At 56.5% G+C, this 16,966-nt stretch overlaps 1 protein-coding gene across 2 annotated transcripts in view; it reads left to right on the top strand.

Annotated features, from left to right (window-relative positions):
• The first annotated feature begins 9,092 nt into the window (after positions 1-9,092).
• EBF4 (EBF transcription factor 4) overlaps positions 9,093-16,966 on the top strand; it is a 58,220-nt gene continuing 50,346 nt past the window's right edge. Inside the window, exons 1-2 of one of the 2 annotated variants that reach the window (XR_013554565.2) lie at positions 9,093-9,565; positions 10,082-10,203. Coding sequence is in view for 1 of the 2 variants with exons in the window: in XM_078444201.2 (XP_078300327.1) it covers positions 9,236-9,565; positions 10,082-10,203 (452 nt within the window). In the remaining variant the exon portion in view is untranslated. The remainder of the gene's footprint in view (positions 9,566-10,081; positions 10,204-16,966) is intronic. The other variant, XM_078444201.2, reaches the window with a different exon arrangement.

Genomic DNA, 16,966 nt, shown 5'->3' with positions numbered 1-16,966 from the left:
CGGCCCTGGGCACCGCTGTACATTTTTTACTGGGCATGTCAAGAATATAAGGCCCCGACCACTCCATCTGGGCTATTTCTTAGGGTTGGGTGTGTCCGGTAACCTTGAGGAATGAAGCCCTATCTCTAAGACAAAGAGCTTGCTTATTGCCTTCTGCAAAAGAGGCAGCTTCCCCGTTCTCATGTTCCCCAGACGCAACAGCCCCCAGAGGGCTCCTCCACGTGCCCCTGTGGGATTTGGAGGGCGAGGGAACTGATGCAAACATGATGCTTTTGAACTTGCTGTGCTGTGAGCAATAAAGTTCTCTGTCTCTGCTCCAGGAGTCGTGCGTCTTCTGGCAGCATCCGTTAACAGGTTGACATTAACGTCCGGTAACAGGTTAACTTATCAGCTTGAAAGTAGGGCAAGATCAAATTCCAAATACTCACATGTAGTGAGGTGGAAGGAAATAAATGGTCACTGCTAGAAAGGGCCTTGGGAGAAAGGCTGACCTTGGGCGTTATCTCAGTCTGCTCAGGCTGCCATGACAAAATACCACGGACTAGGGGCTTAAATAGCAGACATTTCTTTTCTTACGTGCTGGAGGCCGGGAAGTCCAAGATGAAGGTGCCAGCCAATTCATTTCCTGGTGAGGACTCTCTTCCCGGCTTGCAGATGGCTGGCTACTCACTGTCATCACATGGTAGGGAAAGAGCTCTCCCTTCCTCTTCTCACAAGGCCACCAACCCTACCAGATTAGGGCCCCATCCTTAGGTCATGCAACCTTTATCACCTCCTCACAGGCCTATCTCCAAATACAATCACATTGGGGTTAAGGCTTCAACATATGAATTTCAGACGTCAATATTCAGTTCATAACCAGTGTCACTCAGGTTTCAGTTAAGACTGTAGATGAGGGGCGCCTGGGTGGCTCACTCGGTTGAGTGTCCGACTTCAGCTCAGGTCACGATCTCACAGTCCGTGAGTTCGAGCCCCATGCCGGGCTCTGGGCTGATGGCCCAGAGCCTGGAGCCTGCTTCCGATTCTGTGTCTCCCTCTCTCTCTGCTCCTCCCCTGTTCATGCTCTGTCTCTCTCTGTCTCAAAAATAAATAAACGTTGGGGCGCCTGGGTGGCGCAGTCGGTTAAGCGTCCGACTTCAGCCAGGTCACGATCTCGCGGTCCGTGAGTTCGAGCCCCGCGTCAGGCTCTGGGCTGATGGCTCGGAGCCTGGAGCCTGTTTCCGATTCTGTGTCTCCCTCTCTCTCTGCCTCTCCCCCGTTCATGCTCTGTCTCTCTCTGTCCCAAAAATAAATAAAAAACGTTGGGAAAAAATTTAAAAAAAAAAAATAATAAATAAATAAACGTTAAAAAAAATTAAAAAAAAAAAGACTATAGATGAGATGGGGTGCCTGGGTGGCTCAGTCGGTTAAGCGGCCGACTTCGGCTCAGGTCATGATCTTGCGGTCCGTGAGTTTGAGCCCCACGTCAGGCTCTGTGCTGACAGCTCGGAGCCTGGAGCCTGTTTCAGATTCTGTGTCTCCCTCTCTCTCTGACCCTCCCCGTTCATGCTCTGTCTCTCTCTGTTCAAAAATAAATAAACGTTAAAAAAAAAAAGACTATAGATGAGAGAAACCTTTCAAGAAATATCGAGAATATGAGGAAGTTGGCTAACTATGGAGAAGGGACTCTGAGTGGTATGGCCAATGTTTTGGGAGGATGAGTCGGGGCCAAGGAGAAACAGAGCACTGGGGGGACTGGGTATATGGCCAGGAGGGCCAACCTGTGGAATCCACGGTTTCATAGGTGAGTGACAAAGATAGGCATGAGAAGCATTAAAACAAAACAAAACAAAAACCTTTTATTGAGGTAAAGTTATTAAAAGTCAGCACTAGGAAAACTACCCAGAAATGGGAAAACTCTTACCCATGACACATGGATAAAATCCCACAGATATAACAATGAGTAAAAGCCAGATACAAGAAAACCACACAGTGCATGATGCCATTTAGATGAACTCCAAAGATGGAGAAAATCCGTTTACGGTGCTGGAAGTGAGGATGGGAATGCAAGCTGGTGCGGCCACTCTGGAAAACAGTATGGAGGTTCCTCAAAAAACTAAAAATAGAACTACCCTACGACCCAGCAATTGCACTATTAGGCATTTATCCACAGGACACAGGTGTGCTGTTTTGAAGGGACACATGCACCCCCATGTTTATAGCAGCACTATCAACAATAGCCAAAGTATGGACAGAGCCCAAATGTCCATCAATGGATGAATGGATAAAGAAGATGTGGTATATATATATATATATATATATATATATATATATATATATATACACAATGGAGTATTACTCGGCAATCAAAAAGAATGAAATCTTGCCATTTGCAACTACGTGCATGGAACTGGAGGGTGTTATGCTAAGTGAAATTAGTCAGTCAGAGAAAGGCAAAAACCATATGACTTCACTCATATGAGGACTTTAAGGCAAGGGAAACAAAAATAATATAAAAACAGGGAGGGGGACAAAACAGAAGAGACTCATAAATCTGGAGAACAAACAGGGTTACTGGAGGAGTTGTGGGAGGGGGGATGGGCTAAATGGGTACGGGGCACTAAGGAATCTACTCTTGAAATCATTGTTGCACTATATGTCAACTAATTTGAATATAAACTAAAAAAAAATAAAATTAATAAAAAAAAAAATAGAAGTCAGGAGAGGGGCATGGATTGATGGGGTGGAGGTTCCAGAGAGGCTGCTGGGATGTGGAAAAGGGCTTGTATCTTAATCTGAACAGGGGTTATATGGGCATATATGTGCAAAAAAAAATTATCGAGTATATGTGTAAAATTACTGTGTTATACTATAATTTTTAAAAAATCAACCTTTTTTGAAAACCTAAAAAAAAAAAAAAGGTGGGCATTGAGCCAAATTGATCACCCACATACCTTTCACCTAATCTGAAGCGACGTCGTCAGTAAAAACTGCCCACATGCAGCCTGACCCAGAACATGGAGTCCCCTTGTCCGCCATTCTTGTTCAAGGGGAAGCTTGTACCACTGCTTGCCTGGGCTCTGGAGAACTTCTTGTGTGCGTCTCTTCCCAACACGTTCAGGAACATTAGTAGTTTGAAATTAGCCATGGTGGAAACATACCTCATGAAAACTGGCAAATGTGGAGCGCCTGGGTGGCTCAGTCGGTTAAGCGTCCAGCTTTGGCTCAAGTCACGATCTCATGGTCCATGAGTTTGAGCCCTGCATTGGGCTCTGTGCTGACCGCTCAGAGCCTGGAACCTGCCTCAGAATCTATGTCTCCCTCTCTCTGCCCGCCCCACCCCCACTCGAGTGCTATCTCTCTCTTTCAAAAATAAATAAACATTAAAAAAACATTTTGAAAAAAGAAGAAAAGAAAATCAGCAGATGCTACCAATCAGGTTTATTTTTTGAGAGGCGGTTGTGAAACACTTAACCATCGCACCAATGGACCCTCAGCACCCCAGGCTTACCCAGGAAGTGACTGACGCTAAGGATAACTAGGTGATAATACTTAATTATATTAACTATAATGATAATTAGGCAATAGTATTGCCTACTCGAGTCTCCAGACCCCAAGTCCTTTTCACTGTGTGGTGCATTCCAAGGACCTGGCTCCCATTGGCCAAGTGGCCATCGAAGGTTAAAAGGGAGAGACCTTGATGCTTTCTACCTCAGGAATGGGTCCAGGTGGCAGGGCAGGGCTGGAGGACAGGTGGTGGGTGTACTAAGCCCATCTATTTGGAGCACTCTGTGGGACCCCCACATACCTAGTTAGTCACGAGTTCCTGACCTGTACCTCCCAGACAAGTATTCATTACACAAGTATTCGTGTACTAGGCACTGTTCTGAACAGTATGGACACCAGAGAAGAGGCAAACCACCTCCCCCCACCCCCATCAGCAAGAGCTACAAGTCAGTAAGTGACAGCGCTTTTTCATTAAGACATATCTCTCTTCTGTTCCTCTCATTCCCCCTTGATCTGCCTTAGTTTAGGCCTTTATAATCATTTACCTGCACAGTTCCTACCCAGCTCCAGGTCCTATGGGAAGATGTAGGTTCAGGGGGGCCTGAAGCTCATAAAACCAAAGGGGATATTGCTGTTTCAGAAGAAAAATACAAACTGGGGCGCCCAGTCGGTTAAACATCCCACTTCAGCTCAGGTCATGATTTCACGATTCATGAGTTCGAGCTCCACAGCCGGCTCTGTGCTGACAGCTCAGAGCCTGGAGCCTGCTTCAGATTCTGTGTCTCCCTCTCTCTCTGCCCCTCCTGCTTGTGCTCTCTCTCTCTCAAAAATCAATAAACATAAAAAAAATTTTAAAGAAATATACAAACTTATGAAAACACAATTATATATAACCATGGGAATGTACTGCAAGGAGCCTTCAAAGGGCCTTGGCAGGGTCCTGTGTGGACGAGGGTCCCTGAGGCTTAAGCCTCCCGGAGAATTGGCCTTTGCCGGGCCATCTCCCCACTTCACCCAGGACAAGGTGAAAAACAGCCCCTTCCCACCTCCCCTCCTCCCTTAGCCTACACTGCTTTATCTCAGAAACGATGGCTTCCTTTCCTGTTGACCCCACAGCCATCAGAAAAGGAATTTGATCTGGCCCCACAAGTAAATATATATATCACACACACATGCTTTTATTTCAGATTTTCCACCACTGCCTGTGGATAGCTAAGGGGCGGGCCTCCAGGGACAGTGTTGGATGTTGCTACAGCATTAGTTTGGAAATCTGCAGGTCCCAGGGCCTTCTCTGAAAGCTACTGGATGAACAAAGCACATCTTGCTACACCAGGTAAAACAGTCCCCTTCCTCTGCCTCAATGAGGGTGAGACTAGTTGTCTTTGAGATGGTTCGTGACTGGTAGGGGTGTGGACAACCAGGAAAATTGAGGGGACATGCAATCTGTCTTTTAGCCCAGAAATTGGAGATGGGAGCTCAACTCCTCTGCCGGAGTGTTGACTCCAATTGTGTATTATTCAACACTGAGTAACTCAACCTAAATTCGGGAGTGGAAGGGATCCCAAGGCAAGACGAACACCTGTAGTGTGGGTCTTTCCCCTGGCAACAGGGGAAGTCAGGCAGGAGGAAGGCTGAGAGCCACGGCATACCCACAAGGAAACCTTCTGGAATGGCCCCAGGCATTTTCTTTTTCTTCACGGAACATGCGAACAACCGTATTTAGTGAATGCTTTAGTATGTTTATTCTGTCCCTCTGTTAATTCCTATCAGAAAACTTGACCTTGAAGTGGATCCAAGTGCCCGAATCTCCTGGGCCTCCAGGGGGCGCTGCGGCCCAACACTCAGCCTGGCCTGGAGCCTTGTGCCTAAGGCACCACCTGGGATCGGTTGTCTGTGGTGTTGCAGCCCCCTTTTGGAGAGAGGGAGCGGGGGAGGGGGAGGGAGAGAGACAGAGAGTTAGTTTTGATTTTTGAAATACTGTTTTAAGGCCCAGACCTGCAGGAAAAATGCTCTGCTCCCCTGCATCCCCTGGGATGCTCCAGGCGCTCCACCTTGAAGCCCGTACTGCAAATCCACGCGTTCAGCTCTACTGGCCTTTGCAGATGCTGTCCTGGTCTCAGGCTCAGGCCCTTCTTCTGTACTGGCCCCAGTACTTGCCCCTGCATCTTTACAGCCCAGGTCACTCCCTCTGCAGTGACACCGAGTGTTCGTTCACAAGGCTCTCGCCGCCACACCGTGGTGCCCATGAAGCACAAGACAGAAAAACACACCCGGAATTCCAAGAAACAGATTTGCTGGATCTAAAGCAGAGACACTTACCTCCAACCACAAGGACTGACTCAGACTTTCCTCGCTGGCCTTCCATTTACTGGCCCAACTGATAACCGTCATCACCCAGAGGCCTTGCCCCTTGGTGCAGTGGCTCTAACCCAGAAGCCTTTCTCTGGGGCTGCAGGACCTGGGAAGCCTCAAACACCATCCTTTTCTTTCTAGTCCATGTGGTTAATAATAGAAACCCATACAAGTCAGGAGCCCATCCAACCTGGTCTTAGCTCAGTGCCATTAACAGTCCCTTTCTGCCCCGGGTTAACTCTGAGCACCCATACCCCAACCCTACTTTGGGAAGAGTCTTCTAGAGCCGTGAAGATCTGCAACAGCCAAGCCCTTCAACCCCATGAAGAGGAACGTGGACCCTGTTGCTTCCAGAGAAGAAAGGTAGGGCAACAGTGAGGGCACGCCCTCCCTCCTCCCCCCCCCCCCCCCCCAAGGAACCAGCCAGATGAAAAGCCTGCTGTTGACAGTGGTAGCCTGTGTTGGGGGAGGAGTAAGATCTTTGGTGTCAGGTAAGCAAAGGACTAGCACAGAAAGGGAATGGAGGGAAGAGTGGCAAGGGACATCCAGATCAGGCATCAAAGGGCTCAGAATGTCCCTAAACTAAGTCCCTAAATGTCTATTCGGGGAGCCATGAACATCTGGAAGTTTCTAAGCAAGTGGTGGCAGGAGAATGGAGGGTGACTGGGCTGGGCAGCTGGGGGCAGGGAGATAGCTACGAAGGCCAGCATCAGACAAGGGCGGAGTTCTCCTCCAAGCCAGAGTGGAGTCCGGTAGAGGACAAATAAGTTTCATTGTTAAAGATACTCACTGTGGGCACTGGGGCAGGGAAGAGGACCCGGAGGGGGAATCCTTACGATCTGACAAAGAGTTGGCTGTGGTCAGGGTGAGGAAAGTATCCGAGATGAACTCCTGGGCTCCAAGCCTGATGGGTGTCAGGAGGAGGTGCCGTGGACAGACAAGAGGGGTGGGGGGGGGGGGCAGGAGTAGGAGCTGGTTTGTGGAGACGAAGCAGCCTCATCCCAGGCCCAGGGACAGAGCTATTGCATTAGGGACCCTCCATGGAGGCAGGTGCTCCCCTCCTCCCGAGGGAGTCAAGGCCGCCTCTGTCCTCACCAGCTGATATTCAGGACTGGTGGAAGCAGGATGGAGGCCCACACTAGGAGATCACGTCCCCAAGACAGCCTCTGAGGCTGTGGAAGATCACCGGCTCTCTGAGGGGAGGAGGGAGAAGGCAGCAAGGCACAGCAGCCTGGGGCACTCACGGGGTCAAGAGAGGCAGAGTGCTCTGATCATCAGGATGGCTTCCCTGGGAGGGAGGGGGGAGGCTGGAGAGCCCAGTGCCGCAGGGAGTCAGAGGGCCTGAGGCCTGAGAAAAGAGCAAACAGCGGCAGAGCTGGAAGGGAGCCATACCGCCAGGGTTTAGGAGTAGCTTGCTGGGGGCTGGGGAGGCATCCTTGGCGGAGTGCTCCCAGGACTCTCAGACACAGGAGGGGCACATGTTGGCGGGGGAGGCGGGGACAAGGGGAGGGTTCCTTTAAGAATGGGGAGGTCTGAGCAGAAGAAAGAAGGACGACCAGATGGGGCAGCATCAGGAGGTAGAGAAGATGGGACTTAGTAAAGGGGTCCCTGGGTCCGCATGTTTTTCGGGGGTGCAAGGAGAGAACAGAATGGGCGATAAGACTGAGAATGGATGAAAACCACGAACGGCTGAGAGAGACAGGCAGGATCCGGCCGCCATTACCCGGATCCTCTCCGCGAAGTAAGAGGTAGGCTGCCTGCTGGTAACGTAGAGAGCCAGAGGTAGGTTTGAAGGTCAGAGAGAGGCGTGAAGCAAGTGCAGAAAGCTGTGAGGGTTTCTCTGAAGCAACGCTTCCCAACCGTGATGGGTGCATATGTCCCCTGGGATCTTGTAAAACTGTAGGTTCTGATTCAGCGGACCCGGGGAAGCGCCTAAGATTCTGCCTTTCTAACAAGCTCCAGGTAGTGCTGATGCTGGCGGTCCAGGGCCCACGCTGGGAGGAGCAAGGATTTAGAGTCAGGAAAAAGACTGGCAGAAGAATTCACCCTAGGGAGAGACCTACCTTTGATAATCTCACCCGGGGTAAAAGCTGACACCTGGGGAAGTCCCGGTGGGAGCCACAGGTCCTGCAGGTGATGTGGAGGGAGACATGGAGAAGAGGGGAGAAGTCAAGAGAGAAGGTAGGGGAGCCTCCGGGGTGATAGGAGGCCCAGCAGTGTCCCCTGGGACCCCTCCTCTAGGTCGATGTGGGTGGCTCACTAACTGCACACTTGGGGGTCCCCCAACAGGATGGGAGTCAGCTGGGGCCGGAAAGTGGTATTCCGCGGGGGGGGGGCGGCAAAGGGCAAGTCGCAGGCAGAGCAGGACACCCCCATGCCGCCCTGCAGGGCAGTACTGGACTCCTTCTGGGCTTGTTCAAAGCTTGGCCAGCACACACCAGGCCAGAGTGTGAGGAGAGGGGCAGAAATGGCTCTGCTCCTGGGAACAAGGGTGGGTTGATTTTTGTGCCAGAAACTAAAAAAAAAAAAAAAAAAAAACAAAGAAAGAAAAAAGTAATGAAACCCGCGAAGGAAGACGCTGGGGAGAAAGAGGAGGTGCGTTGGGCTCTGAGTCCTAACTCTGAGTCCCCAGTGTCTAACTGGCAATCAGAAATCAAGAGGTTTCAGAAAGGCAAGGTCCGCCAACGAACAAGCTGTAGGTTTAGGCAACCCAGGGAAGGGGCCTAGGGATGGGGTGCGCAGGGACGCCGCTCGCTCGGCTGTCTGGGGCCCAGCCTAAGAGAGAGAGGGAGCTTTGAGTCCTAGGCTGAGGTCACACCGAGGTCAGGTTCACCAGGGGGAAATACAAGGAGGACAGCAGGGTGAGCAAAGAACAAGAGTAAAAGCTTGGAGGCGTCGGAATGAGCAGCAAGTGCAGGAACAGGGTGTCAGCGCGGGGAATACGGCGGGTACTCGGAGAGGGAGGTGAGGCCAGAAGCCCGAGCTCTGTCCCGCGGCGACCCCGAGGCGGCGGAGCTTTCTGAGGGCGGCGTGGCGCGCTCCCCTGGCTTTGGCCTGGCTCCCTCGCGTCGCAGCCCCGTCTGCCCCCCAGCCCGGGCCTCCCGGGGCCCGCCCGTCCCCCGCGTTCCTCCCCGCGGCCTCGGCCAGGCCGCAGCCCCCAGCCCCGGCGACCGACTCGCCAGGATCCGCCCCACCGCGGCGGCCCGGTCCCAGCCGCTCCTCCCCCGATGATGTCACGTCCCCGGCCGCCCCTCGGCCGGCCGCGCCGCCCCGCCCCCGCCTCCCCCGGCCCCCAGTCCCCTGGGCCCGCCCGCTCCCGCCATCCCTCCTCCCGCCCGCGCTCCCTCCCTTCGACTCCCGCTCCCCCGGGAGCGGCGGCGGCGGCGGCGGCGGCGGGATGGCCCGGGCCCGCGGCCAGGCCCCGGGGAGCGGCGGCCGGCGGCGGCCGCGGCGGGGCGGCGCGGGAACCGGGCCCCGGGGGGAGTCGGCCGGGCTGCTGCTGCTGCTGCTCCAGGTGCTGCCGCCCGGGGCTGCGGCAGGGCCGGGGCGCCGGGGCACGCGGGGAGCCGGCGGCGGCGGCGGCGTCTGCTGGCCCGGCGCTGCCCCTGCCTTTCCCCGGGACGCGCGGCTGCTGCTGCTCCTGCCGCCGCTGCCGCCGCTGTCGCCGCCGCCGCCGCCGCCGCCGCCGCCGCCGAGCTCCGCGCCAGCAGCCTCCGCCTCCCGGATGGTAATCAGCGCCCCGCGCCGGCGCCGCGGGCGGGCGGGAGGTGGGGGCGGTGAGGGGGAAAGGGCGGGCGGCCCCGCGCCCCCGCCTCGCCGGAGGCAGCTCCCGGGGCGCTCGGCCCCCCCCCCCCCCCTCCGACGACCGCGGCCCTGGGCAGCCGCCAGAGCGCGCCTCTGGGGCGCCTCCGCGCGGACCGGGTGCCGGCTCCGCTCCCGCCCTCCCCGCCTCGCTCGCAGTCCGCCCGCCGGCGCTCAGGCCGCGGGGGAATCCCTCCATCTCCCCGCCCCGCGCCCCGGGAGGGGAGGGGACAGCGCCGGCGCTCGCGGACCCGCTTTCTCCGAGGGAGCGCCCGAGAGGCGAGCGCGCACTGAGACGCGGGGACTGGGCGCTGCGCTGAGCTCCCGGAGGCGCCCGGTGCCGTCGGGTCGGGCCGAGCCGAGACGCCCGCAGCCGCGGCGGGACTGCATTCCCGGCGGCGGGGGCGCCCACCGACTGCGCGCCCTTATGTTCCCCGCGCAGGACACTCTGCCCCGCGGCGGGCTGAACCTGAAGGAGGAGCCGCTGCTGCCCGCCGGCCTGGGCTCGGTGCGCTCCTGGATGCAGGGCGCGGGCATCCTGGACGCCAGCACCGCGGCGCAGAGGTAAGCGCTCGGACGCGACCCAGTGCGCTCGGGTTGGAGTGCTCCGCGCCGCCTTCGCTCAGCCTGCTGAGCTGCTGGGGCGAGGGGTGGGGGGGAGCCCCCAACTCTGGACAGTGCCGGCAAGCTCTCCTGCCCACCCTGCCCCGAGTGCCTCTGCTTCCTCCTGAGGCTGTGGGGCGGGCCGGGGCGGGGCTTCTGCCCCCTCTGCCGCGGTCCCGGCTCTGATTTCTGGTTTCTGACTGTCGCTCCGGGGCCGGGCGGTCCACGGCTCTACAGTAGAAGGTATCCCCGCTGCCTGCTGTCCCTGAGCCATGCCCCACAGCCACCGGCCGTCAAGGAACAGCCAACCCCTCCTTCGTGGGCAGTCCCACTGCCTCTCCTTGTCCAATTCCGTGGCTCTCTGCCAGGAAAGGCACAAAACCCAGCCCCCTTTCTGCTTTCCCACGCCCCTCAGAGTTGAAGGAGGGGGGTGTGCAAGAGCCAGAGAAGCGGCTGGGGGCTGAAGAGTAGGGAAGGAGCGAGGTGGGCAGTCGACTTGGCTTGAATGATTGGGGCTGGGGCTGGGGCTGGGGCTGGGGCAGGGCGCTCAGGTCCCGCCTCTCCTCAAAGTGGTTTCCTGGTGGTCCTGGGGGAGGCAGAGGGTCCCTGGGAACCCAGCACCCATGCCCATCTCCTCTGACGCCTTTGCAGGAGTATGGGCAGGGGGCCTGGGTGGGGAATGGACTCCTGGATCTGGGAAGGAAGTTTAAAAGGTTTGTTGACCTGTTCCTCATAACACCTGGACCGCGGACTTGTTGTGCCCCTGCTTGTGGGCGGTGCGTGTGTGTTGGGGCTGGGAGGGGGATGTTAGCTCTCCTGCCGGGAGTTCTCAGTGGTTGGGACTAAGGAGGTGCTGCCTCTGCACACCCCCAGGGCACTTGGGAGCTGGGCTTCCCAGGGGTCTGAACAGCTACTTGTCCAGCAGCCTGAGGGGATTCTGATGGGGGGGTGGGGGGCGCCAGGGCAGAGCAGGTCTGGCACCCTGCCCCAACCTTCACATCCCCAAGCCTGTTCAGGGGACACCAACCCGAACCTCAGCCCTTACAGACACACACCTTGTTTCATGTGTGAAGTGAGCCCTGTGTTTCTGCACCCCTGTCCTTTCCTGATTGTCGGAGGGAGTGCTGGGTGGTGGGGGGGGGGGGGGCGGCTCTCTCTGGAACTCATCTCTTCAAGAGGAGAGGGTCTTGCCGATGAATTAATTTACATAGCTTTCCTCATGATATAACTATATTTCAGAAAAATGGGTAAGTAGCAAACCAAAACCCACCTGTTCTAATACAACGACCGGTAACGTTTTAGTGTATTTTCTTCCCATCTTTTTTCCCATTCACATTCCCCCCGCCCCCCGGGCGGTGTATACAATTCTGTATCCTGCCTGTTTTTCTGTTGGTTCTGGTTTTTTATTTAATTTGCGGTGGTCCATTTCTTAATGGAGGCTCCCTCTTTTTCTCCACCATCAGCTGTGGTGAGAGCTCCTTGTAAGAGTGGGTGAAGAGGTCCAGTGGGGCCTCGGGGGTGTAAGTCCCTTATTTCTCTCCCACCTGCCCCTCTGCATCTGTCTCGAGCCAGCAGATTTGATGAGAGGGAAGCAGATGCACAAGGAGGCAATGCACTTGTAGCCTGTGTAGTTACAGAAGTGCAGGGATGAGGCCCTTTGCCAGGGGATCCGACCAGCAGGGGTGTCATCTGCACGCGGGCATTCTTGAGTGGCACTGAGGTGTCCAGTCTGAGTCCCCGGGGCCACATTGCTGGGACTCAGTAGGCTTCCCCAGTTTGGCGAGGGGGCATTTCTTCAGGCCTGGGCTCCTTCTCTGCAAGTCCAGAGACTTCTGGGCCTCGGGGCACAGACTGGGAGCCCCTGCCCCCATTTGGGGGACTCTGGGCCACCTCCTTCCACAGGGGAGCACGCTGAACCTTTCTCCTCATTCTTCTAACAGCAGCCCGTCTCTCCAGTTTGTGTCTTGGTCCCCAGTCAGTCCTCTGCTCTGGTCTTTCCCTCCTGAAACAGCAACAACCAACCTTCCTTTCTCTGCCCCTGCCTCTTCAACCTCTGCCCAGCTCCGCCCCGTCGCACCTCTGGGAAACGTGCCCAGGAGCACTCTTCCCCAAGGCTGCTTGGGATCTGACAGTGTCCTTGATGCCTCTGCCCCACAGCCCCCTGATTGTCAAGGCTTCTAGACGTTTCCTCACAGTCAGAGGTCAACTTGTCACAGTAGCACTCCCTTGCCCTCCACGTCTTTCCTCCCAGGTTTGAAGGTTAACCTTCCTCCCCCACCACCTCAGCCTCCTAGCCCACTGCTCCAGGCCCAGTCTCTCACCCCCCCCCCAAATCATCTACCATGCCCTGGGGGGACCAGAGCAATATTTCCAAAGAACTTTTCTCCACTCTGTTCCTCTCCAATTAAAACCTCAGTCACCCCTACTTCCTCCCAGGTATTCAGCACTCAAGGCTCATCTCCGTCTGGCCCCAAACTCCCTTGGAGCCCTTGACCTGATACATGGCATCTAACAACGCCTCTTGAAACAATTCCCCTGGCCCCAGCATGCACAAAACCCACTGAATAAAGTCTTACGGTCTCGGGGACCACCCCTCACCCCAGCACCTCCAACATTTGCACCCTCCCACCCGGACCTCAGGCACAGTTCTTAGTGCTGCCTAAGGATACTGGCCGCAGTATCAGTCAGCCTGTGCCCCTCCAGCCTGTGCCTTCCTTTAGGGCCAGGATAGTGGCTTATTCATCCTGGTGTCCTCAGCACCAGGACAGGCTAGAGCAGTCAGCAGGGGGGCCGACGAGGATCTGCTGAAGGACACAGGAGTGGATGTTAGAAAGTTCCCAAATCCCTTTCTGCTGGGCTCCCCTCTCCACGTCGGTGGACCCCAAGATCCACCTGACTCCAGGAACCGGGTACTGGGACAGCCAAATTGTACAGAAGGGAGGGGTGGAGAAGGCCCAGAACCTGCCCAGATGGGTAAGGAAGGCTCTCTGCCAAGAGGAAGGAAGTCCTGAGCAAAAGAGGGGTAGGGAGAAAAGAGGGGCTCCGTGCCCTTGCCCTGGAGAGGCAACAGGGGAGGGAAGGGAAGTCGGGTGCAGAGGGCTGGCAGGAACTTCTCAGTGGGGAGCTCTGCGCAAGGATTCCTGGCCAGCGCTGTGACTTCATCTCTAAGCCGCAGGTCCCAGCCCCAGCCCGTGTGTCCCGGATGACCCTGCAGACCACGTCCTCTTACTGAGGTGCGCGGCCCCGGCGGCAGCCCAGGGAGACCCCTGTGAGACCCAAACCCGCCCTCCCCCTTGAGCTGGTCCCAGCACACAGGCAGGCCCTGAGAGGGAAGCCAGCTGGGGCTGCCTTTCCTGTAAGCAGCTGCAGGCTGGCCTCCCTGCTAGGAAATGCTTTTGTTTGCTTTAATAATTAATAGCCGCTCCTCAGCCTGGGACCTGGCAGGCAGGCCTGTGGGTGGGTGGCGAGGGAGTGGGCAGAGAGAAGCAGGGTGGGCAGCCCTACAGCTGGAAGGGTGGGCAAGAGGAAGGGTGGGAGAGCTGGCCAGTGAGACCCCTTCCCTCCCTGCCCCCTCACTGGGGGACCCCCGGTGGTTGAGACATCTTCCTGTGGCAGGTGAGCCCAGCCGATGCCGCAGCGGGAATGGGGATATGAAGCAGTGGAATGGGACAGTGGGAGCAGGGGATACGAAGCAGCCCCAAAGCCTCCGCTCCCGCAGACCCCTCTGGACACGGTTCAGAGCCTCGGGGTCCTCCCGGTACCCACACCGTCCAGGTGTGTGCGCCCCCTTGAGCTGCCGCTTTTATCTTCCTGTTTGGTGGCACAGCTGGGCTCTGGGCATGTTGGGCCGGGCAGGGCGCAGCCAACAGATCTTGTGCCGGCCCCAGCGTGATGGTTATCAGCAGTCCCAAGGGGCCCCGGGGAGGTGGGGGCCTGCAGGGAGCAGGGCCAGCGGGACACTTGGAGGAAGAGAGGACGCAGAGAAAGGAGAGACCCATGCGGCGGTGCCAGGATGGGGAAAAGAAGAACTGCGATTAGCAGAGACTTTAGGGAAAGGGGAGGCAAAAGGATGAGATACAGGAGACATGCTTTTTGTTCCACACCTCCTGGGGGAGGGCAGGTTAAAAGCCCCCCCCCATTACAGATCCCTTCGGGGCTTGTCCCCATTTCCCCAGCTCCCCAGATTCCAAGGTGGATCAGGCCCAAGCCAAGACATTGCTCAGAACTTCGGCCTGTCCAGGCGGGCACGAGTCGGGGGGAGGCGGGAGGAGGTGTCTCTGGGGAGACGCCAAACTCCAGCCTCGGCCCCTCGTCCTCTGAGGGTTTGGGAGGCTTGTTTTAGATTGCTCGTGTTTATTATAAGCGTGTAGTCAAGGACGTAAGGAGCCCCAGGTGACCTCCCGAGGAGATAGCTGAGACTGTGAGATGCTCTCTGCCCTGGAAAGCTGTCGCAGGGTCCAGCAGCTGCCTCGAGAAGGGTGCACCCCACTCAGCCTGGCCAAGGAGCATCTGCAGGGGGCCGCTGTGGCCCCAGCAACGGCAGCCGGACAACTCTGCAGCCCCCAGCGTGTCCCCGCACGCATCCCCCACGTGCTTTAAAGCACAGGCCACCTGAATGGCCCCAGCTGTGAGGGTCAGGTTGTCCTCGGGGCCAGCTTGAACCTGGATTTCCTGCACAGTGCTCAGGAAGCCCACGCGCATCCCTGCCTGCTACAAAGCAGGTGTCCTCAGACCCTAAAGGAGCCGCACCAACCAGAGCTCTTCTGTCCCAGCCGCCTTTAACTTCTGGGCTGTTTCCAGAACAGAAGCTGGCAAGGGGGCGAAGTGGGCCCTCGCGGGAATATGAAAACGAGCCCTTTGTCCCCCCACATCCGGGGTCTTGAGTACAAGAGCAAATGCCCCGCCACCTCAGCCCACTCCAGAGTCGACAGGAAACTGTTCTGAACATTTTGTCGAGAACAGTCTTTTGAAGAAAGCCAAGAGATGGGTAATTCTTTCTGGAGCCTCACAAAAGTGATCGACGTGGCTGTTTTCGTCACTCAGCTGCGTTTATCTGAAAAAGGCGCCCATGCGGCATGCTCTGTGCACTAACGATGCTAAGTGAATGAAATGTCTCTGAATTATAGGCTCCGGCAACACAGGCACCAGGTGAGCCAGTTCCTAGGCCTACCCGCCAAGTTGCACTCAGTCCCTTGGGCTGTAATTTTACCGGCTTCCAACACACCGAGGGCCTCCCGATGGCTGGTAGTTGGTACCCCAGCCAAATCCCCTCCGGACCCTTGGTAAAGGGTCTGCTTCCCCTGCCGGCATCTGCCTCCCGGAACCTCCGCAGGCTGCCAGGGCCCGCTCTGCCCGCTTGCGCACCAGGCCGCAAAGTACCTTAGAAACGCTGCCCCGGGAGCCCTCAGCCAATGGCTGAAGTTGGTGGATGACTACCCCAGCTCCTTCCTCCAGCCCTCCGGCAGATAACTCTGCAGCACCTGTTCGAGACTGTTTCCAGAGCTCCCAGCCGCCTGAGCCGCAGTTGCCCAGGGCAGTAACTTGTTGATAAGGCACCCTTTAGGGAGTGCCTTTCCCTCTCTCATTCCCCAGCCTGGCCAAGTGTTTCCTGGAATCACTGTTTGCCTTTGAAGCCTTGCCTCTCCAGACTTCAGGGACTCTACTCCTGCTGCCCTTCTTTCTTGTAGATAAAGGATTCATGCCTGTAGTTTCCCCCCACATCCCGGTGGCGATCTTGGGCAACCCCATCTTGGAGACCACAGAATCAGAGACATTGGCCTTCATCCACATCTGTCTGTCTCTAAGCCAGTAAGAGAGCGGACAGTGGCCCCACCTCCCACCGGTAGCCCACCTGCACCCAGCAGGGGCTCTCAGACCTCTCTGCACCCCTGCCCCCCCATGTCTGTTTTCTGAGTTTGAGTCAATCTCTCTTTTCTTCCTTTGTGTTCTTTCATCTTGGTTTGTTTCCTCATTACAAGAGCAAAAGTCTCTCCTGACCCCTCCCACCCCTCTCCCTTTGGGGCTTGCACTCCCACTTCGGGATGTTGATTGGTCACCTCCTGCGTGTTGGGGGTGCAGGGGGGGGGCCAGGAAGGAGAAGGAAGGATAGTCCAGACCTACCTCACGTTCTTGCTGATGTGCTGACCCTTATGTCATTCTCTGTCTCTTGCTCATAGGAAATACCGGAATGCCTTTAAAGTAAAACTTATTCTATTTCACCTTGACCCTCTCACATGTCCAGCCAGAGTATGAGCAGGGTGAACTGCAGACACTCACAGACCAGGAGTGAGCCCTGGGTGTGCCCAGCAGGGGTCTCGCCCACTCTGCGGTCCTCTCCGGGTCTGCAGGGGGCTGGAGCTGTTCCTCATATTGTTCTGTCCTTGTTCACCTGATAGTAATTCTGTCGGGAGCTGTAAACTAGCCACCTGTCCCACTGTTTTGCCTGGATGTCTGTGAGCCGGGGAAGAGGCGGGTGCCTCAGACCTGCTAAGCAAGGTGGGGAAGGGATGATGATGCTGGGCTGCCCCAGGAATGGAACTGAACCTGACCCCACTTTGGGGTAGGGCACAGGTACGTGAGGCAGTGCAGCTGCTCTGTGTCCCCCAGCTGGCAGCACTGGGTGCTGGTACACAGGCCCCAGGCAGGGGGCAGAAGGACCTGCTCTCTTCTCTCTCCCTGGGTTTCCTGACCTCTCTCCCCAGGAATCCCCTCTTGGATGGAGGGC

This window comes from Panthera onca, chromosome A3, assembly GCF_046562875.1.
Source record: "Panthera onca isolate mPanOnc1 chromosome A3, mPanOnc1 haplotype 2, whole genome shotgun sequence".
Classification (NCBI taxonomy): domain Eukaryota; kingdom Metazoa; phylum Chordata; class Mammalia; order Carnivora; family Felidae; genus Panthera; species Panthera onca.
Note: the sequence above shows the minus strand (reverse complement) of the source record. Positions and strands in the feature narration are given on the sequence as shown.